At 42.7% G+C, this 23,438-nt stretch overlaps 1 protein-coding gene and 1 non-coding gene across 6 annotated transcripts in view; both read right to left on the reverse strand.

Moving 5' to 3' along the window:
• Positions 1-416: 416 nt before the first annotated feature.
• xdh (xanthine dehydrogenase) overlaps positions 417-23,438 on the reverse strand; it is a 62,767-nt gene continuing 39,745 nt past the window's right edge. For 4 of the 5 annotated variants that reach the window (XM_042332893.1, XM_042332894.1, XM_042332892.1 and 1 more), the window contains 12 exons: positions 21,353-21,544; positions 19,718-19,863; positions 17,077-17,158; positions 16,414-16,509; positions 14,482-14,610; positions 12,424-12,498; positions 11,591-11,643; positions 10,449-10,563; positions 7,876-7,941; positions 7,247-7,435; positions 5,802-5,969; positions 417-2,344 (listed from right to left, as the gene is read on the reverse strand). In XM_042332893.1, coding sequence (XP_042188827.1) covers positions 2,294-2,344; positions 5,802-5,969; positions 7,247-7,435; positions 7,876-7,941; positions 10,449-10,563; positions 11,591-11,643; positions 12,424-12,498; positions 14,482-14,610; positions 16,414-16,509; positions 17,077-17,158; positions 19,718-19,863; positions 21,353-21,544 — 1,362 coding nt within the window. In that variant the 3' untranslated portion in view covers positions 417-2,293. The remainder of the gene's footprint in view (positions 2,345-5,801; positions 5,970-7,246; positions 7,436-7,875; positions 7,942-10,448; positions 10,564-11,590; positions 11,644-12,423; positions 12,499-14,481; positions 14,611-16,413; positions 16,510-17,076; positions 17,159-19,717; positions 19,864-21,352; positions 21,545-23,438) is intronic. The other variant, XM_042332895.1, reaches the window with a different exon arrangement.
• trnal-caa lies at positions 6,534-6,606 on the reverse strand. The gene has a single exon. It is a non-coding gene; the product is annotated as a tRNA-Leu (tRNA).

A 23,438-nucleotide genomic window follows, 5' to 3' on the forward strand; every position in this document is an offset into this window, starting at 1 on the left:
CCCAAACAATTATCAACTTCTCTCTTGAAAGTTGTTATCGAATCGGCTTCCACCACCCTTTCAGGCAATGCATTCCAGATCTGAACAACTCGCTATATGAAAAAATGTCTCCTCATCTGTTTCTTTCAACAACTATTTAAAATCGGTGTCCTTGGGTTATCGACCCACCCATCAGTGGAAATAGTTTCTCCTTGTTCACCCTATTGACTACCCTCATAATTTTGAAAACTTCTATTAAGTTTCCCCTTAACCTTGTCTGCTCCAAGGAGAATAATTCTAGCTTCTCTAACCTCTCCTGACCTCTCCTGATAAGTCCCTCATTCCTGGTACCATCCTGGTAAATCTCCTCTGCACCCTCTCCAATGCCTTGACATTCTTCCTAAAGTGTGGTGCCCAGAACAGAACACAGTTCGCAATTTGTATTTGAACATCAAACCATTTTTTATTTGATTGGATTATTAACCACAGCAACACAGAAATTGCCAATATAAGTAAGGTTAAAATAGTTTTTAACCTTTTGTTAACCAAAGAAAAATTAGGCAGAAATATAGCGTTACATTTAAGGTTACATTGAGTAGCAACTTATTTGTGCAGTAATCAATGATAAAAAATCAATAATAATCGGCGTAATCAACAATAAAAAAAAACCTTGCATTTGATATAGCACCTCATTGCATCTTTGAGATGTTTCAAAGGACTTCGCAGTAAAGTGAATTGACTGCATATTCTATGTGCGAAACGTGACAGCCAAATGAGCACAGCAGTGTCCCAAAAACAGTCGTTGATTGAGTGACCAAATTCTTATTTTTATTTTTTTAAGAGATTATTATCCCCAGAAAATTGATTCAATAATCAACTCACAACCGGGTTCGTCCTTACTGCTGGTAAACAGAGGCGCATGGAGTAAGGAAACTTGCACAACGTTTTACCCCGCCCGGGAATCCCAGGTCCTCTCACTTGCAAGCCAAGTGCTCTAACCACTGCGCTAAAGGACTTCATTAAGCAGTTTTCACAAATAAGTAAGAACTATCAAGGTAGGTTTCAAACGATATTCACTGATAAATATCCAATTTGTTTGATGAAAGTCAATCGGTAAAAAATGACTTCCCCCCCCCCCGCCCCCAACGTATTTTTTTGTGGCAATGTGTTTGTGCACTGACATCCCAAAATTAATTTCACAGCAATGCCAGGACAACAACAACAACAAAATTATATTTGTATAGCGCTTTTCACGTCTGGAGGACGTCCCAAGGCGCTGAACAGACAGAGTTACAGACCTAAGTAGGGGTTGGGGTGGGTGAGGGTGGAGGGCTGGGGGAGAAGCAGAGAAATCGAAAGCATGGCTGAAGGAGGAGGGTCTTGAGATGGGTCCTGAAGGTGGCAAGGGAGGAGGACCAGCTATTCATAAGCATTAACGGAACAAGGGATGTGCATGTTAAAAAGATTTTAAGTGAATTTTCTTGGGGACGTGTGAGGGTGTGTTAAATTCCCTTCCTTGCACTTTCCCCCATTTTTTAACAAAGAAATTATACCCTAAAATCAGTCTCAACACAAATTGACACATTTGAGCCAAAGAGGTTCACGTAGTCTCTAGTTATTCATGTTCTTGAACAAGAGTGTTCTTCAGCACATCTGATGTTTCAGAAATTGACAATTTCCCATTCCTAATTGAGAAATCTTTTAAGAGATATCGCATATTAGATTCCCATGACCCTGCAATGCCAGATGGCAGGGTTGATTAGGATGGGATCAAATGGGCCAAAGGGCCTTCTTCATCCAAACTACACCAAGAGAACAAAAGAAGAAGTGAAACATTCAAAACTTAGGTCTGAACACGGGTACAATGAGGTACTAGACATGATCAGATGCAAGGATTATTAAATTCTTGGAAATTAAAAAGAATTTGGGATTGTTAGATGATGCGATAAGACGTGCTGGAGGCATCTTTTGAGATGTTGCAGGCACCAATTATTATTACTGCTGTCTGGGGTAATATGCGGTAAAATTTCCAGTTTTTGATCATTTAATGTTAGTGTGCATTATCACAGCAATTTGTAGTGTTTAAATTCACAATAAACATATACTAAATAGCCAATAGGTGGCAATGTCTCCCTCCTCTTTCCCTATCCCAAGTGCAAGCTCTAATTTTCCAATTCATCAAATTTTTGACATTTTTCAGATTTTTTTCAATTTTCCTACACTTGTACCTTTCCCCTTCGCGTCTCTTTGGAAGAACTTGTTCGTTTGTGGGAACCAGTTGGTCAAGAGGTGCTTCACGAAGCGTAGCACTATGTCAGACTCGAACATCCCAGGGAGTAAATGTTCCTACTTTGGCGGGAGGACACTGAAATAAGAAGATCAAAACACAAAAAGCACATTTCAGTCCACTGGAAGAACGAAGCATGTAATTCAGTATTCTAGCATCTTGGCAGCGATGGTAGCATTCTCACTTCTAGGTCATAATAATAATAATAAACCTTAGAACATCTTTGAGATATGTCAAAGTGACCAAATTATTTTTTTGTTTGTTTATATGGAGAACCCACATCAGGACTTTCTGTCTCTCCCTTATTTCAACCCCTCCCTTCCTCGGTATCCAACTCCATCTTTGTAAAGTGCTTTGGGGGTTACCCTGTATGAAGGGTAGTATATAAATGCAAAGTGTTGTTGAGCTCACAGACACTCCGATGCAGTGCTGGGTGAATGTTATATTGTTGGAGGTGTGGACCTTTGGATGCCTGTTCAGGTGAATATTAGAAAGTGAATAAGGTAAGTTTCTCCTGGAGTCCTGACCAATAATCTTCCAGGTAAACGGGTTGTTCACTTGAACCCTATGTCAATGGTACTTTCAATTGAACCAAGTTACCAAAAATATCAACATCCCAAAGTTTAAATAATAATCCGCCACTCCCTTCTCGAATCCTTCCAACAGCCCTGGTCAAAGTGACAAGTGACATTCTGTCGCTCTGCGACCAGGGCTCCTATGCCTCCTTGTCCTCGTGACCTCTCTGCTGCTTTCAACAACATTGACCACTGTATGCTCATCCACCACCTCTCATCTCAACCTCCATGGCACTGACCTTCATTGGTTCATACCTCTCACACCTCCTGCACTTCATCTCCTCAGACGGCTTCTCTAGCCCCCGCACTGTCTCGTGCGGCGTTCCTCAGGGCTCTGTCCTTGGTCCCCCTCCTCTTCAATATCTATATGCTCCCTCTTGGTGACACCATCCGCAGACATGGGGTCAACTTCCACATGCATGTGGATGACACCCAACTCTACCTCTCTGCCTCCACCCTTGACTCCAGGACCACTGCTGTGCTGACGGAATCTCTGTCAGACATCGAGTCCTGGATGAGAGCTAACTTTCTTCGTTTGAATGTCAACAAGACCGAGGCTCTTCTGATTGGCTCCCGTCAGCGCCTTCTCACTTCAGACGCTGACATCATGACCATGCATGGTTGCACACTCCACCTTGCTAAGCCAGTCCGGAACCTTGGGGTCTTGCTTGACCCTCAAATATCCTTTCTACCCCACATAGCGCCATGACCCGCTCTGCCTTCCCTCACATCCGCAATGTCGCCTGGCTCACACCTCACACCTCAACTGTCTCACACCTCAGGTCACCAAAACCCTCATACATGCCCTCATTACATTGAGGCTCGACTATGCAAACTCTCTGCTTGTCGGCCTCCCAAACTCTTCCCTCCACAGGCTGCAGATTATCCAGAACTCTGCAACCCATGTCTTACCTTTCCAATCTGCTTACGCCCCATTCCACCAACCACCGCTTGACTGGCTCCGATCTTCTGTTTATCCCCCGCTCCCTCTTCTCCACCATCGATAGCCGTGTTTTCAGTCACTATGCCCTGAAAGTCTGGAACTCTCTCCCTTAATCCCTTCACCTTACTCCCTCCCTCCCCACTTTTCAAATCCTGCCTAAAGACCTTCCTTTTTGATCGTGCTTACAGTCACCTCCTCCCTCCCTCCCTCTCCCCCTGGCTCAGGGTAAAACTCTGGCACTGACTGTTAAGCTCTCCGGGATGCTACCCCGTGTGAAGCGCACTATATAAATGCAAGTTGTTGTTTTTATTGTAAGCTACAGGACTTTGTGTTCGTGTTTCTCATAAGGAAAATGCAACATCACAAGTTGCATTTTTTGGCTGAAATATAGCTCAGTAAACAAATACATTTTGACATGTATTCATACTACTTTTTCATACTCATCTACAAATACATAGTCACTATACTTAATAGCAAATCGTGTGAAGTGCTTTGGGAGGTCTTCCTAACGATAAATACTATTATTATGCTTGGAACATTGCAGTGGGAACCTGGCATCTCAGGATTCTTGCTGAACTATTCCTGGGATACAAATGGAGATGATTGTATCATAGTATACAATGACATGCAATGTTGGAGTGACACTGATATTCTTCTCTACAGGATTGTTTCAATATCCCTCCTTCATCTAAATTCACCAAGAAAAAATGTATATGTTTCATCAGTCATCTCATATTGTTCATTGGATTAGAAGAAAAATCTTTGCAGCATGGTTTGACTGTGGAAGTCACTACCACAAACTGTTGTTGAGACAGAGTGTAAATTTCAAAAGGGAATAAAATTGCTAATAATAATAATAATCCTTGCATTTGATATAGCGCTTTTCAGGTCTTCTAGACGTCTCAAAAGACTTCACAATATATACTGTAAAGTGAATTGACTGTATATTTGTGGATGAAACACAGCAACTAATTGCTAACCCTACCCTACCCACAAACAATCATGGACTGAGTGACTAAATTTTTAATATTTTTTTTCTTTTTTTTCTTGAGGGATTCTTGATGCTTGTAACAGGTTAAAAGGATAAGTTTGAGGAAACAAGATAGAGAATGGGAGATTTTTGGTGCCTCAAGAGGGCACAATCGTCACCAGCACAGTGCAGTGAGGAGCTAAATTGCATTTTTTTATGTTGTATAATTCTATGACTCAGGGGCATGGGGCACTTCCAACTTGCTATACTATCGGATCTCAACAGTTCTCCATGTTTTTAATCCAATTTCCCTGCTTGATCTCTGAGTTATGTAACAAAAATTTGCAATTCTTCCACATAATTGTCACCTGTGGAGACATTTTGTATTGGCAAACACAGCAGCCATTTGCATTGGCAAAGTCCTGCAAGCAGCTCTGGGCGATTGATCTTATCTGGAGGATTGTTGGCCAGGATATCTGGTGGGATATACACGCTTCTATTGTCCAATAATGTCATGGGAATTATTTCACTCAGCTGAAGAACAGGAATGTTTAGAACATTCAGAAGTCAGCCCCTCCAACAATACACCGCTCCCCCAGTACTGAAATAGTGTGTCAGCCTAGACTGTCAGCTCAAGTCCTGATGTGGGGCTTTAACCCATAACCTTTTCACCCAGAAGTGCTATCAACTGAACCAAGATGATACTTCAATACTTTATGTTAATTGAGAGGGAAAGACAACAGGAACAGGTTGCCAGGAATGGCGGTTGAGGCCAGGACACTGGACTCAGGTAAGGAGCAGCTTGATGCTATGATTGGGGAACAGTAGGGTGGGTTTATTGGAGAGATGGGATCGGATGAGCCAAAGGGCCTTCTTCATCCAAATTAATCTTGCGATCTTGTGGAATATTCATTTATCGCTCTCTTAAATGCTTCAATCATTTCTGTACCTATGGTGCACCACCCACCTCTCCTGGAAAGGAGAGGTGGGTGGTGCATTCCATATTCTCAAACCCCTTTGTATGAAATCTGCCCTGGACTCACTCACCATCTCTGTAAAGGTGTCAATGCAGGCATTGCGAATCCTCTCTGGAGTCGCTGGGCTGTCCAATGGGAAGGGGCCCGACACGCCCGATTCTGCCCTTGCTGCAGCGATCCCATCTTTGATGGCACAGAAGATGGAAGCCGCCAAGAAGAGCGGAGGTTCCCCAACAGCCTGCAGCACAAGCACAGGAGTGCGGTTATCCACTAGTTTATACCCTTCACTGTAAAGATCAGAGCGTCAGCAGGAAAAAATACTTGCATTTTAGATTTCAATTCTACGGTCTCAACATGCTTCACGGGTAATGACAGTAAGAATTCCTGCCTTGTAGGAAACAACTATAAGGTCAGAGTCTCAAAGTACTTCACAATGAATTTCTGTCAATTGTTGTGTATTGAGTAGGCAAACATTTTGCACACAGCAAAGTCTCACAAATACTAATAATAATCCTTGGATTTCATATTGTGCCTTATCACATCTTCAAGATATTTCAAAGTGCTTCACAAATTATACTGTAAAGTGAATTGACTGCATATTTTGTGGGTGAAACGCAGCAACCAATTGCGCACTTCAGTGTTCCACAAACAGTCATGGAATGAAGTGACCAATTTATTATTGTTTTTTTTTTGAAGGAATTATTACACCTAGAAAAGCAATCCGCCAATCGAGTAACAGCCGAGTTCCTACTTACTGCTAAGTAAACAGAGATGTGTGGAGTAAGGAAACTTGCCCAACATTTCGTCCTGCTTGGGAATCAAACCCAGGTCTCTTGCTTTTGAGACAAGTGCTCTAACCACTGAGCTACAGGACTCCTACAACCTCAAAAACTGAAGGTGTTAAATGACAGTGGCCACTCAGCACAGTTTCATTTACATCCATAGATTGTTGAAGTGGAATGTGCACTCTCTTCCTCTCCCTGGAGGAACACATCCTGCTTACCTAATTCCAGAAAGTATTAGGCGCAGTTTGGCAGGAGCTTGGGGACCCCAGAGGTGAGGTAACTGCTGGAGTCTAACCAGCTAAAATCACTTAGCTTGCCTTTGATATTGTTGTCCGACAAGGTTTCCCGCTGCTTGTCCAGCTAGGATCACCCTACCCATTAGGGCTTTGGCTTGTAGGGTTAACAGGAGCTGAGTGGGATGACTCCCTTCCCCCAGTGACTAGTCTGCCCTTCCAGGTCCTGCCGATCAGACAGACTGGCTGTGATGTCATTAGCAGTGCCCTGGAATACTGCGGACCCGCCTTTGCCAGACAGTATTACAAGATCACAGCACAGGTTCAGATGAAGAAAGCTCTTTGGCTCATTTAATCTCCGCTCAGAATAACCATCCTACCATCTTCCTACACAGCACCAGCCGTGAAAGTGTCCAGCATCCTCTAATGACACCAACTCATTCTTTTTAGATGCAATAACCTTCAGGACAAAGCAGAGAAATGCAGAAGGTGGTTACCTTGGATGAATAAATTGCTTTACTATTAACGGAATCTCGTAGAAGAGATACATTCAGCTCAGCTGGGATGTCTCCAAATCCAGGGATCTTGTATGTCCCAGGCCCACGGGTATACAGAACACCATCAGGAGAGTAACGCAGTTCTTCGATGGTAAAGAGACCAAGACCTTGGACAAAGGCGCCTTCCACCTAGACAACAACAATATCAACAAATTATATTTACACAGCACCTTTCATGTCGGGAGGACGTCCAAAGGCGCTGGACAGTCAAGGATTTGGACTCGACCTGGGGGTTGGGATCAGGAGAGGTGGAGGGCAGGGAGGGTAGGGGTAAGAGTGTAACTGAAGGGCTACAAAGAGGAGGGCCTTGAAATGTGCCTTGAAGGAGGCAAGCGAGGGAGTGAGGCAAAGGGATTCTGGGATGAAGCTCCAGAGGGAAGGGGCAGAGAAGCTGAAGGCCCAATCACCGATGGTGAGGCGGGCCGGGTGGGGGATGTGGAGCAGGCTGGAGCCTGCTGAGCTGAGGGACCGGACAGATTGATATAAAGAGAGAAACTGAACGATAACCAGTGGTAGCAACATGATGAATGTGAAAAAAAACTTCTGAAGCAGCCACATTAAATGGATACCTGTCCTATATCCAACGCTGGATTCAGGCTGGTGCCAACATCCATTACTATATCCGTGCGAAGGTTCTGAAATCAAGAAGATTAATCAATGAGCAGAGTTACAAACCCTCATCTCTTCAGCGTAATCATCCTCTCCAGCAGGATACTTCTTTACAATCGAATTTTCTGAGATTTGTTTGTTGTTTTCTCAGCCAGATGTCTGACACATGCGGAAACTCATCACCGTGCTTAAGAGTATCCAAACCAATTTGATATTTCCAAGTATCCCACCTACACATAGAAATCCCAGAGAGAGATTGTTGGAATGCAATGCTCACTCTCTCCCTGGAGGGACACATCCTGTTTACCTAATTCTGGAAAGTATTAGAAGCAGGTTGGCAAGAACCAAGGCTTGGGGACCCCAGAGTGTACGTTGGGGTAACTGCTGGAGACTAACCAGCTAAAACCGCATAGCTTGCCATTGATATTGCTGTCTGGGAAGCTTTCCCACTGCTTGTCCAGCTAGGACCAACCTACCATTAGGGCTTTGGCTTGCAGGGTTAACAGGATCTGAGTGGGATGACTCCCTGCGCCCAGTGACTGGGAAAATGAGGTGAAGGGACAAACTTCATTATATTAAAACGCAAGGAACAGAATAAGAATGAACATCATCAATAACAACAACAAATTGCATTTATACAGCACCCTCCACGCTGGGCGGCATCTCAGAGCGCTTAACAATGGTGGAGCCCAAGGCTGAGCCAGAGGGGGAAGAGGAACGTCCTGAAGATGGGGAAGGAGGGGACAAGGCAAAGGGGTTGAGGGAGGGAGTTGCAAAGCTTTGGGGCGTAGTGCACGACCGCCAATGCTGGAGCAGAGGATTCTTGGGACCCAGTAGAGTGGAGGCAGCGGATACTGCTGTGGGGAGAGAGGAGGTTAGAAAGATTGGGGGGGAGCAAGGAATAGAGGGATTTAAACACTAGAGTAAGGATCTTGAAGTCGATTCACTCTGTGACAGGGAGGCAGTAGAGCTTGGCAAGAACTGGAGTAATTGGGATGCGGAGTTTGGTGTGGGTGAGAATGCAGGCAGAATGAGCTAAATTTTGTGAATAACGGAGGAGGGGAGACTGGTGAGGAGGGCGTTAGAGTAGTCCAGCTGAGAGGTGACAAAGGCACGGACAAGGGTTTCAGCAGCTTTTGGGCTGAGGTATTGTCGGAGACGGGCAATGTGGTTGTGGTGGAAGAAAGCGGTGCTGGTCAGGGATCAGATGTGGGGGAGAAAGGATAACTGGGGATCAAACCTGACGCCTAAGTTGCGCACAGGATCGGAGAGTTTTAAGAACAGGTCAGGTAGGTTGAGGAGGTCAGAACCATGGGACAGAAGATGTCAGTGGGAGCCAAAAAGTATGGCTTCCAATTGTTGACATTTAACTGCAGTAAATTTGCGCTGATCCAGCTCTTGATGTCCGACAGACAAGCTGACAGAACATCAGGGGACTGAAGTTCGCAGCTGGAGGTAGAAAAGTAGGGTTGAGTGTCATCCGCATTCATGTGGAAGTTAACCCCATGTCTGCGGATGACATCACTGAGAGGGAGCAAATTGATGAGGAAGCGAAGGGGCCAAGGATGGATCCTTGGGGTATCCCGTAGGTGACCGGGTGGGAGTGAGAGAAAAGTCATTTGCAGAAATGTAGTGCTGGCGGTATTGTAGTGCTGTAGTGAAACATGCATTTCTACAGTGCCTCACCACATGTTGAAAAACACTTTATAGACATTAATAACGGTTGCTGTTCTTTATTGCATTCAGGAAGATGCCACAAATAAGTTGGAAGGAAATGTCCAGTTTATCTAGAGGATTGGTGGTAAAGACACAAGGACAAACTCTTCTGCTTTCCAGCAGCGACATGGAATATTGAACATCCAGACAGGATGATGAGTTTGATGTCTCATTCCCCAGTGCAGCACTTTATGTTTCAGACGCAAAATATACAGTCAATTCACTTTACATTATATTCTGTGAAGCGCTGTGAGACGCCTCAAAGGCATGTTAAGGTGCTATATCGAAATCGATGTTCGACGGCTTTGGTGCTGCATAGATTTGTTTTCATCACGACTATTCTGCACTGCTCAGTGGTTAGAGCACTCGCCTCGCAAGGGAGAGACCTGGGATTAATTCCCGTCAGGGCGAAATGTTGGGCAAGTTTCCTTACTCCACATGCCTCTGTTTACCTAGCAGTAAGTAACTCGACTACCAGGTTGTTAATCGATTGGCAGATCGCTTTTCTGGGGTAATAAAACAAAAAATTATAATAATAAATTGGTCACTTCAATCCACAATTGTTTGTGTACAATTGGCTGCCACATTTTGCCTACAATACAGTACTACTATACAGTCAGTTCACTTTACAGTAATTCTGTAAAGAGCTTTGAGACATCTATATCAAAGCGTTATATCAAAATGCAAGAATTTCATTATTATTATTATTATCCCTGTTCATTCCTCCTTCAAAGACCAACTTGCTAGATTTTGCTTACTTTAAGGAAACCCCTCAAGAAACCAGGTGGTTTTAAAATGAAGTATGCTTGACACTTACCTTGTGATCACCAGTGAGACAATCAATCTCAACCTCTGACGTGGCCACCCCATAACTGAAGTAGTTGTAAGCCTGGCCTGAATTTGTCTCCCAGTTGTAGTTCAAATCAGGAGTCCTGTCCAAGGCCATCAAATAAATGTGTGTCAGTTCATTCACAAGTGAAATATTACATTGTTACAAGTTAAGTTAAGTTAAGAAATGTTCCTTCAAATAAAATTGATAGCTAGGAAAGAGGGAAGATTTATGTTTGATAACCCATTAGGCAGGAATGATGAGAGAAGCCCTCCCACCCACAACACCTCCCACTGCTGAGTGAAGCTCTCTGGGGTCAGCCCTTGAAACTGGGTAAACTCTGGCCAAGTTCTCTGGCAAGCCAACTTGTGGAGTACTGTAGCTCAGTGGTTAGGAAACTCGCCTCGCAAGCGAAAGGTCCTAGGTTCAATTCCTGGGAGGGCAAAATATTGGGCAAGTTTCCTTACTCCACACGCCTTGGTTTACCTCGCAGTAAGTAGGAACCCGTGTGTTAGTCGATAGGCGGATCGCTTTTCCGGGAGTAATAATTCCTTCAAAAATAATAATAATAATAATGAATTGGTCACTCAAGCCACAACTGTTTGTGGGACACTGCTTTGTCTAATTGGCTGCTGCTTTTCACCCACAAAATACAGTAAATTCACTTTACAGTTTATTCTGTGATGCGCTTTGTAGCGCTTCGAAGACGTGATAAGGCGCTAGATCAAATGCAAGGATTATTATTATGATCTTCTGGCTTCTAGGCAAAAACCCTTCGATGTTCAAACTGCCATTAGCGTTTGTTTGCAGGAAGGGTGGTGTGAGGGGATCTATTAGGGTCTAGCTCTGATAAATTGAAGGGATTTTGTGAGGAATTGGATAGGTGTTACAAGAACAACTCCCCCATTCTGGATATATTGGGTATCTCCTAACTGTATTATTTTGATACCTCATCTCTCTCTAATGCGAGAAAACTTGGAAATCTCCAGGGTCACTACACCAAATGCTACTATTGGGGCTCCCAAAGTTGGGACTTTCTCATTGTAAGCTCATTGCATCTCAATGAATATTGGGGTTCTTGTGGGTTGTATTACCAAGATCATCTCTAGCTCAGCACAAAATCCATTTACCTATGGAAACCCACTGCTGACAGACTCACAGTATTCATGTAGGCTGCATCTACCTGAGGAGAGTAGGTTCAACAAGTTACTAACACAACGTCTGTAAGCAACATCAAAATATCAATTTTTTTGGATCATCCTGGTGTCTGACACACGAGGAACTCCATCACTATGCTTAAGAGTATCTAAACAAAATGTCTGAAAGTTCCATGGAAAATTCCAATTGCTCTTAATGGAGATCACACTCTCTCCATATAGAGATGATTAATTGTCACATCATTACTATGACTGATGATGATCAACTTTCTGATCTAATGGACGTAGCACTAAAACATACAGGGCCTAATTTACACTGAACTAGCTGTTTTCAGCTGGACAGCAATGGCGGTTCTATGATATAGGCTTTAATGGCCAACCCAGGGCAAGGAGGGGTGCAAAACACCTTCTATTGCCCACTCCAGCTATCCTTATTGCTGCTCTAAATCAGAGTGGCAACTTAATGGCAAATTAAGTACACTTTTCACCACAAAATATACAGTTAATTAATTCACTTTACTGCATATTCTGTGAAGTGCTTTGAAACATCTTGACAAGATAAGGCGCTATACCAAATACAAGGAGAATTATTACTTTGCGCAGGTGCCAAACTTTTCCTTCCCGGTGGAGTCCTAGGTCACAAACTCTTCAGACAGCACGATTTTAGCCTTTAGATCTTTCTTCTTAAAGCACTCCCCTTTGCTGGCCCTCTCCCTGTCTTGAACTACACCTTTTATGGACCTGTCTCTCTGACTGTGCAGTTAAGCTGTTCAGTGCTTTCAGATACAAGTTGCTGTTATACTGACCCAATTCTCCCAAGTGCCATGAGGGTTGGCCTCCTTAAATGGCTTCAACCTCTCCAAAAGAGTCTGACATGCATTCTGAAAAAGAAACAGAAAAATCTTTCTTCAGTCATTCCTGCATGCAATCTGCTTGATTTATAATAGTAATAATTCTTCCATTTAATATAGTGATTATATTATAAATCTTTGCATTTGATATAGCGCTTAGTCACACAATAATGTCTCACACATTGCTCATGAAGTGAACAACCAATTGAATTATTGATGAGGCTACCTGAAGAAACCCTTTCTCTTATCCAGTGAGACATTAAACCAAGGTCCCGTCCACCTGTTGAGGTGGACGTTAAAGATCCAATGGCACTATTCAAAAAGAGCTTTGAAACTTCGAAAAGAGGTTTCTCCCGGTGTCCAGGCCAACAATCCCCCCAAATTAACAAAAATGGTCACTCACTCCTTGGCTGTTTGTGGGACATTACTGAATAGAACTGGCCCACCTTGGTTGAATGTGTTATAATAATAACAATAATAATAATAATACAACAACTTGGACTTATATAGCGCTCTCCACGCAGGGTAGCATCTCAAAGCGCTTAACAGTGGCAGAGCCTGATTCCAAACTGGCAGGGGCAGTGGGGTGGGGTGGTGAGTGGCTGCAAGCATGGTCGAAGAGAAAGGTTTTCAAGCAGGACTTGAAAAAGGGTGAAAAGGGGCAATAGGAGGAATTGAGGGAGAGTGTTCTAGAGTTTCGGGGTGTAGTGGCTGAAAGCGCATCTTCTAATGGTGGGGCGGAGGGTGCGAGGGATGACCAGGAGGCCAGTGGCAGTTGAGCGGAGGTGGCGGGTGGTGGATTGGGGAGTGAGGAGGCCAGAGAGGTAGGGAGGTACCAGGGAGTGAATGGATTTGAATACAAGTGTGAGGATCTTGAAGACGATCCATTCGGTGATGGGGAGCCAGGGAAGCCTGGCCAGAACTGGTGAAATGTGGGTACGGAGTTTGGTCTGGGTCAGTATGCGTGCAGCTGAGTTCTGAATGAGCTGGATTTTTTTAAATAGTGGAGCTGGGGAGACTGCGAGGAGTGCATTGGAGTAATCCAGACAGGAGGTGACAAACGCATGTACGAGGGTTTTGGCTGCATTTAGGGTAAGGTACAGTCAGAGACAGGCAATATGGCAGTGGTGAAAGAAGGCGCTCCTGGTCAGGCACTGGATGTGGGGGAGGAAGGACAGCTCGGGGTCGAACTGGATGCCTAGACTGTGTACTGGTTCGGTGAATCTGAGGGAGAGCCCAGGGAGGTTGAGGAGTTCAGATCCGTAGGAGTGAAGACATTGATGGGAGCCAAGAGCATGGCTTCCGTCTGGTCCACATTCAGTTGCAGGAAGTTTGCACTTATCCAGGCCCTGATGTCTGCCAGACAAGCTGATAGAACATCGGTGGGCCTGGAGTTGGTACCGGAGGAGGCAAAGTACATCTGTGTGTCATCCACATAATAATCCTTGCATTTGATATAGCACCTTATCATGTCTTCGAGACGTCTCAAAGTGCTTCACAGAATATACTATAAAGTGATTTGACTGTATATTTTGTTGGTGAAACGCAGCAGCCAATTGTGCACAGCAGTGTCCCATAAACAGTCGTAGATTGAACGACCACATTATTATTTATTTTTGAAGGGATTATTACCCCCAGAAAAGCGATCCATCAATCAACTAACAACCGGATTTCTACTTACTCATAAAAAAACAGAGGCATGTGAAGTAAGGAAATGTTTTGCTCAGCCCTGGAATCGAATCGAACCAACCTCTCGCTTGCGAGGCGAGTGCTCTAACCACTGAGCTCCAGGACTCTATAAGGTCTCAAGATCAACAGTGCTTTCAATACAGCCTCCCCCAGCACTGCTCTGGAGTATCAGCCTAGATTGAGAGTCCAAAACCTCACTTGGGGCTTCAAACTCACAACCTTTTTTCCCCAGAGATAATTGCTGACTGAGCCAAACTGCCATGTTGATTTGAGATTTTATATATTTTTTATTAACAGTGTAATTTTACCAGGTTAGACACTCACATAAATTGCCATTCCGTTTAGGTCGGAGCTAACTGAAGCGGCCGTCGGAGATGTGTTCGGAACCGTATTGGTGCTCGTCTCGGAGATATGAATCTTACAGACTGGAATCCCCAGAACTCTGCTGGCCACCTGGATAAAGAAGAACATTCAAAGTCACCTTTGATAAGAACATCAGAACATCAGAATTTGCTCACCAAAAGAAGGCTAAGGTCCATCTTGTTCGCCTTATACCATTCTGAGAGTCACTTGACATGTTCATGTCCCAAACTGTATACTATATCCTGAGATATTATTTTCTAGCAGAACTTTATCTGATTTGTTCTTGAAACAACATTTTCTGTTTCCACTGTTTCCCTACTCACTGAAGTAGTGTTTCCACAGATATGTTCTGATATTACCCCCTTCAATCACAGGCTGTGTCCTCTGGTTCTACTGTTCAGTACAAGATAATTTGCTTATCTGCCCCAGCAATACCCACAAACAACAATTAAGCAGCCAATTCATTTGAATTTTGAGGTTAATTTGGATTAGGAAGGAAACACAAAATAATAATAATAATTCTTACATTTGATATAGCGCCTTATCACGTCGAAACATCTCAAAACGCTTCACAGAATATACTGTAAAGTGAATTGACTGTGTTTTGGGGTTGTAACGTGGGAGCCAATCATGCACAGCAGTGTCCCACAAATAGTCATGGATTGAGTGACCAAAGTATTATTATTCAGTAATTTTTTCTTAAGGGATTATTCCCCCCGGAAAAGCAATCTGCTAATTGACTAACAACCGTATTCCTACGTTCTGCTAAGTATACAGAGGCTTGTGAGTAAGGAAATTTGCCCAATGTTTTGCTCTGCCCAGGAATCGAATCCAGGTCCTCTCGCTTATGAGGCTACAGGACTCCCTGTATATTGTATATTGTATACTGTATATTGGGAGAAAGAAAGGGTGTTGTCTCTTTAAATCCACCTGAATCATGAAGCAAACGGAACGTAAATTATAACTAATCAAAGGATGATGATCTGGAAATAATTAGATTTGCACTAAATGTAACTCCAACTTGTGCGACCTCAACTTCAACCTGAGATCATTTCTGAGCCAAAATCTTGTAGGTAGCATGTAGGGGTGGGGGTCCCTAAAGAACACATGGTTTAATAATAACAATCTTTGCATTTGACAGCATCTCCCTCCATGGATGCACATATCACGGAGCCAATAGCTTCCTGTTTGACCCTCAATTGTCCTTTATCCCCCACATCCATGCCATGACCCACTTGGCCTTTCCCCACCTCTGAAACATCACCCGGCTCTGCCATTGTCTCACACCACAGGCTCACATCCATGCATTCATAACATTCATAACATCCAGACTCAACTGCGCAAACTCCTTGCTTGTCGGCCTCCCCAGCTCCTCCCTCCATAGGCTGCAGATCATCCAGAACTCTGCAGCCCGTGTTCTCTCCTGCACCAGGCTCTGCAACCCCATCTTTCCCATTCTCACCCAACTCCATTGGCTTCTCATCGCATAGAGGATACAGTTCAACATTCTGGTCCTCACTTTCAAAGCTCTCCATGGCCGTGCTCCCCCCTACCTTTGCGATCTCCTAAACCCTTCCAATCTGCCTGCTGCCTCTGCTCAGCAGACTCCAGGCTGCTTCATGTCCCCTGCCTTGCCCACCCCACCATTAGCGAGCGGGTCTTTAGCCACTCTGCCCCCACCCTTTGGAAGTCCATCCTGCAGTCCCTAGTAATTGTGTATTTGTGGGCAAATTTGGCAGCCAATTCATGCACAGCAAGATCCCACAAACAGTTTACACCCAAAAGCTTTTTTTCCTGACATTGAGGCTCTAGTAACAATCCCAGTGACAAAATACATCAGCACATCAGTTCCACACCATGTCTAAACCCACTCACAACCTGTTCTGTTCCTACCTGCACCATCTTGGTATGGAGACCTTGCCCCATCTCAGTGCCACCATGAGTCACAAGCACTGAGCCGTCTGTATAAATCAGAACCAGCGCTCCTGCCTGAAACACAGAGATTTGTGCAGAGTCTTTGTGGCACTTGGGCAAAAATGGCTCAGAATGCTCAAAGTAGACTCCATAATAGGTTTCTAGCATTTACACATGGTTTGCACAACTAACATAATAGACGCTAGCATTAATACATAGAATCTTACAATATTACAGCACAGAAGGAGGACATTCAGCCCCATCGGTCCTGTGCTGGAAGAGCTGCCCAATCAGTCCCACTCCCCCGTTCTTTCCCCATATCCTGGCAATTTTTTCTTTTTCAAGTACCTATCCAATTCCCTTTTGAAAGTTGTTATTGAATCTGTTTCCACCACTCTTTCATGCAATGCATTTCTGACCATAACAACTCTCCTCATTTCCCCTCTGGATCCTTTGCCAATTATCTTAATCTTAAATCTATCATGAATTATTATGAAATATCATGGTTTACACAACTCACAAAATAGACCCCAGAATTAACATATGGTTTACACAACTAGCATAATATCCCCCCCACCACCACCCCACCCCACCAATCATTGACACATTGTTTGCAGAACTGACATAAGAGACATATTTTACCTGATTCAGGAATGAAGCACCGAAGCTTACTCCAAACTTTGTTGGAATAATTGCCAGGCCTCTCTTCTTCCACCGGTGCTGTCTGGGGGCGAAATATGTGAAAATAAGCAAACCTCTTCCTTGCTCCATGTCTCTTAAATCTGTACCCCACATTGGTTTCCAGACCTCAGGCCAAGAGTTCAAAGATCAGTACCGCACGGACACTATTGAAAAGATCAAATTGACTTGACTAGCCCTTCCATAGAATAAGGAACTGAGCTCCTGCACTATTGCATCAGGTTATGTCACTTTAACATTCATTAAGCATGATATGCTGGAGTCCTGTAGCCTAGTAGTTAACGCACTCGCCTCGCAAGCAAGAAGACCCGGGTTTCATTCCCAGGCAGGAAGAAACCTTCCAGAGGTAATTATCACTTAAGAAAAATAATAATTTAGTCCCTTAATCCATGACTATTTGTGGAACACTGCTGTGCACAATTGCATTTTGTCCACAATATATAGTCAATTCATTTTACAGTATATTGTATGAAACACTTTGAGACGTTTCGAACACGTGGTAAGGTGCTAAATCAAATGCAAGGATTATTATTATATCAGGTGTTGCTGTATTCAAATGTACTCTTCTCCAATATGTAGAAACATTTTCTCTATGATATATGATGTGAACCACGTATCTATACTAATAAAGACAAAATGTCTGTGTATCTGTCCACCATGAACACGATAACGGATTGACGTAGAGACATGATGTATACCTCATTGGAAAGGCCTTGCACAGGGGAGCATCATGAGCATATTTTTTTTGGGGGGGGATCTTATTGTTGATGAGCTATATTAAAAAATGCTTTAATTAAGCCCCCAAAAAGGTATGCATGGTATTCTGCAACAAAGTAGAGATAGACAGATCATACACCCTTTTAGAGAGTTACATCTATACTAATAAAGACAAAATGTCTGTGTGTCAGAAGTCCTCTCAACCGGTTCTTCCACTGAGGCCTCCCTCTGAGTCCTCCCACAGGAGTTCTCGCCCAAAAGAATGTGTGTGCAAATATGTGAACAAGGGATGCTAACAAGTTCAATAGCACATTTTCTTAATTTCAAGGGCTAAAGATGCCTAAGTGAAGATCAAGCGTTTCTGACAAATAAAAATGTCAGACGAAAGAGAGAAGGCTGATTAAATTAAATTGGTTGCAAGCGTAGCTGCAATGGGTACAGCTAGTAAAAGTATAAATAAAGAAAGGATTACAAAACACCTTCAACCTGCAAGTAAGAATCAATAACTTGCACTTATATAGCAGCTTTCATGTAGGATAAAAGTCACCGTTTATGAAAGACATGAAAGACACTATATAAATGTAACTTTGTAGTCCTGTAGCTCAGTGATTAGAGCACGCGCCTTGCAAGCGAGACACCTGGGTTCAAGGTAGGACAAAATCTTGGGCTAGTTTCTTTACTCCACACGCCTGATAATAATCCCTCCAAAAAAAATAATAAAATTGGTCATTTTCAATCCATGACTGTTTGTGGGACATTGCTGTGTGCAATCGGCTGCGACGTTTCGCCCACAAATATGTGGTTAATTCGCTTTACAGCATATTCTGTGAAGCGCTTTGAGACGTCTAGTGAAAAGCACTATATCAAATGCAAAGATTATTATTATTGTTATTATTATTATTATATTGACAGAGAGGATAGAGAGCACTGATGGCCTGAAATTGCAGACAGCCTTACTTGTAGCACCTTCGGTGACACGTAAATATGAGGAAATCCCATTACAACTGACATTATCAAAGGTGCCACGCATAACACTATTTTCAGCCCCCAAGCTGAGAAAAAAGAGATTTTAAGGGTGTTGACCAAAGGTGTATTCAAAGACAAAGGTTTTCAAGAAGGGTTTGAAACCAGGGAAAGAAAGAGCAAAGCGATGACATTTTGGGAGAGAGGAAGCCCAGTTACTGAAACCATCTATCGTTGGTAGAAGATAGACCATGAGGAAAGAGTAGTAACTCAAAGATAATAATCCTTACATTTGATATAGGCCCTTATCACATCATTGAGAAGCATCTAATTGCTTCACAGAATATACTGTAAAATGAATTGACTGTATATTGTGTGGACGAAATGTGACAAACAATTGTGCACAACAGTGTTGCACAAACAGCTGTGGAATGAGTGACCGCCAATCAACTAACAACCAAATTCCTATTTAGTTCTAGGTAAACAGGGGCATGTGGAGTAAGGAAACTTGTCTAAGGTTTCGCCCTGCCCAGCAATTGAACCCGGGTCTGCTCGTTTGCGAGGCGATTGCTCTAACCACTAAGCTACAGGACTCCAACATGATGACAGAGTGAGAGTACGGGCAGGAGGACAGGGTTACTGGAGATAGCAATGAAACCAATGAAATGTTTACAGAACTCACATGACAGGCTCCATTGTTTACACATGGTTTATACAACTCACAAAAGACCCCAGAGTTATGTGCTTGTTACAATGTGGTCTCAGACTAAAATAACCACTGTAATTACGTTAGCCCATTAATTTGCATACATGGGGCTCGGACACTGGGGAAAGAGTGGTTAGTTAATAATGATCACAAAACCAATTCAAGAACCAACAAAAGCAAAGACTGTTTCTTAGTCACCTGTTAAACTCATCCACAGCTTTCCTTCTGCTGTGGTAGTGTGAATTCCTCAAACACTCCTCCCAACATTTCCCAATGCTGAGCTCATCCAATCTCTGGTTGAAGTGGGTGGTGTCTCCCTCTTGGTACAAGTTTAAGTGACGCACCTTGCCACAGAAAAGTAAAAACATTGTTCATAGAATCATAGAATTATACAGCACAGAAGACCATTTGGCCCATCGTGTCTGTGCCGGCTCTTTGAAAAGAGCTAACCAAATCCATTCAAGTCCCCCCCGCTCTCCCCATAGCCTTACAAATTTGTCCTCTCGAAATAATTATCTGTTCATAAATGTGTCACCCTCAGAATAATCCTGCCACACCTTATTATATCTGAGAAGACTTTTTTTTAGCAATTTACCATATCAAAAAGCTAAGTGTAATACTTGTTTTTGTAAGCAGAAATAGAGGTCACTTGTATTAATAATAATAATCTTTGCATTTGATATAGCGCTTTTCACATCTTCTAGATGTCTCAAAGTGCTTCACAGAATAGACTGTAAATTGAATTGACTACATTTGAGGGCAAAATGAGCACAGCATCGTTCCACAAACAGTCGTGAATTCATTATTTTTTTTATTTTCTTGAGGGATTATTATCAGGCGTGTGGAGTAAGGAAACTTGCCCAAGGTTTCACCCTGCTGGGAATTGAACCCAAGTCTCTCGCTTGCAAAGCGAGTACTCTAACCACTGAGCTACAGGACGCCACAAGCAAAGAGTCATGAAGTGAATGACCAATATTTATCTAGAGGATTGTTGGTCAGAACACCAGAACATCATTCTTTTTAAAATTTAATTTTGCCCCATATCCCTTGATACTACAGCTACTACTAATAATAATTTGGTCACTTAATCCATGATTGTTTGTGGGAAACTGTTGTGCGCAATTGGCTGCCATGTTGTGCCCACAAAATATACAGTCAATTCACTTCACAGTATATTCTGTGAAGAGCTTTAAGATATCTTGAAGATGTGATGAGGTGTTAAATCAAATGCAAAGATTATTATTATTATAGTGAGATCTTTAACATCCACTTGAAGAAAAGACAGACAGGACCTCGATGTAACATCTCATGCAAAGAACAGCATCAATTGCAACACTGTACTGCCACAGTATTACACTGGAGTGTATTTTCCAGTGGAAAATCCCATGACATTATTAGAAAAGGGAAGAGCATTTCTCCCAATAGCCTAGCTCACAATCCTCATTAATTAGTCATCTCACAGCTGTTTGTGACACATTTACTCATGGGTTCACTATAAAAACTGTCAATACACTCAACAATTTTCACCTACAAGATACACAGTCGTTGTACAATGCAATACAATTTATACACATATACATATTTATATGCCATGCTTTACACATTGGAAGGACATCTCAAAGTCATTAAGCTCCATAGCAAATATCCTCTGAAGCACTTTGAGACATTTGGCAACATGATAAGGCATTTTATCAAATGCAAGAATTATTATTATTTGTTATAATTACTTGAGTAGCACTATCAAACATAATAAGGCACTATATAAAAAAATTGCTTGACGAGCTGATTTGGTTCCATCGCACACAAAGGCCCAGATTTCGGCACAGGCTGTACCTGCTCTGCAGGAAGACCACATTTCATAATTATGTCATTCATCCAACACTCTGCTATGATCATTCCTTGCGGTGCTCCAAACCCACGGAATGCGGTGTTAGAAGCTAAATTAGTCTTGCATAAGTAGCCAATCCCACGAAAATTAGGAATCATGTAACTGTTATCCAGGTGGAATAAACTCCTTTCTAAGACCTGTATGTAAAGATGCAGAGAAAACAATATTGAAAGTTCAACCTGGGCTGTACAACAACAGAGGACATGAAATATGATCTTGTCTTAGACTACAAGATCATTCTGTCTTAACTTTTAACATTACACAGAATCGTGGAAAATTCTTCAATTCATTCTTAATTTAGAAGCTGGCTTCTTTTTAAGAACTGCAGAAGTAGCTTTCTTCAAGAACCATCTCAAGACTCTCCTCTTCAACCGTACCTTCGGTCATCCTACTACCCCTCCCCTCCCCCCACCCCTCCTGATCTCAACCACCAGCTCGGGTGCAGATCCTTGACTCTCCAGTGCCTTGGGACATCCTCCAGATGTGAAAGACACTATACAAATGTAATTTGTTATTGTTGTTGGCTAGAGCACTCGCCTCACAAGCAAGAGGACCTGGGTTCGATTTCCATGCAGGGCAAAATGTTGGGCAAGCTTCTTTACTCTACATGCCTCTGTTTACCTAGCAGTAAGTAGGAACCCAGTTGTTAGTCGATTGGTGGATCGCTTTTCCGGGGGTAATAATCCCTTCAAAAATAAATAAATAATAATAATAAATTGGTCACTCAATCCACGATTGTTTGTGGGACACTGCTATCCACAATTGGCTTTCGCATTTCACCCATAAAATATACGGTCAATTCACTTTACAGTATATTTTGTGAAGCGCTTTGAGACATCTCAAAGACGTGATAAGGTGCTATATCAAATCGTATTGCAAAGATTGTATTATAAAAGCCACTTTCAGATTAAGATTGCATTTAAGAATGCATTAGGATTCTGTTGAATCTTTAATATTGAGACAAATTGTCTCAGGCTAGAACTAGGGTGGACTTTGAGACTTAAAATGGCAAGATTTGCTTTTTGCACTTTTCCTATAATGCATGTATTGTGGAAGGATGGGATCAAATGGACCAGTGGGCCTTCTTCATTAACAGCTTGAATTTGTAATGGAAATACAGAAGTGTGGATAGTCTGTAACGGTGAGGTGAAATGGGTTATCTTCTTCAATCGAACATCTTGTAGATAAAAACCTCTCTTGTGATCTTGTTCAGCCCAGCTGCTCTACCTGTGAGGGTGCTGTGTAATTGGAATCAGGACACCTACAATGTGTGTCCCAATTGCAAAGGTACCACATTACAAGCCTATATCAAATTTGCAAAAGGCAAAATACTGCAGATGCTGGAAATCTGAAATAAAAACAAAAATCGCTGGGAACACTCAGCAGGTCAGGCAGCATCTATGGATAGACTCTCACTTTTCTCACTCCATAGATGCTACCTGTGCACTCTCTGAGCACTGTGCAAATGCAATACAATAAAAATTATGCTGAAATATCAGAGAGATATCAACTCCAAAGCAGAATAAAATAAGCTTCTTGCTTGCCTTCCCTATAAACCCTCCTCTTTCTCAGGAAAGTTTAAGGACACCATTTTTCATTTTTAACATTTCATTTGTATGTTCCTCTTTCTCTCCATCCCTTCTATCAGTGGCTGAACTTCCAGTCACCCTCTGGAACTCTCTTCCAAAAGCTCTTTAAAATGTTTCTTCAATACCTGCATCATTTCCTTCTCTCAAAACCCAACCCGAATTCTATTAATGCTTGTTTTGACCGGGTTTTTTGGTCACCAACCTTTATTATGACAAATGTGTCAGGTTGCTTCAGTATGTAACACTCTTGTCTCTGGGTCTGTAGGTTTTGGATGCAAATGCACATCAGGACTTTAAACTTGTACTCCAGGCTGATGCTACAATGCAGTGCTGAGGGAGCACTACATTGTCAAAGGAGTCATTATTTTGATAAAACATAAGAACCTAAGTATTTGCTCAGCAACTGAAGACCAAGGTCCATCTAGTTCGCCTTCCACCATCC

Source organism: Callorhinchus milii, unplaced genomic scaffold (genome assembly GCF_018977255.1).
Source record: "Callorhinchus milii isolate IMCB2004 unplaced genomic scaffold, IMCB_Cmil_1.0 Scaffold3, whole genome shotgun sequence".
NCBI classification, from domain to species: Eukaryota; Metazoa; Chordata; class Chondrichthyes; order Chimaeriformes; family Callorhinchidae; genus Callorhinchus; species Callorhinchus milii.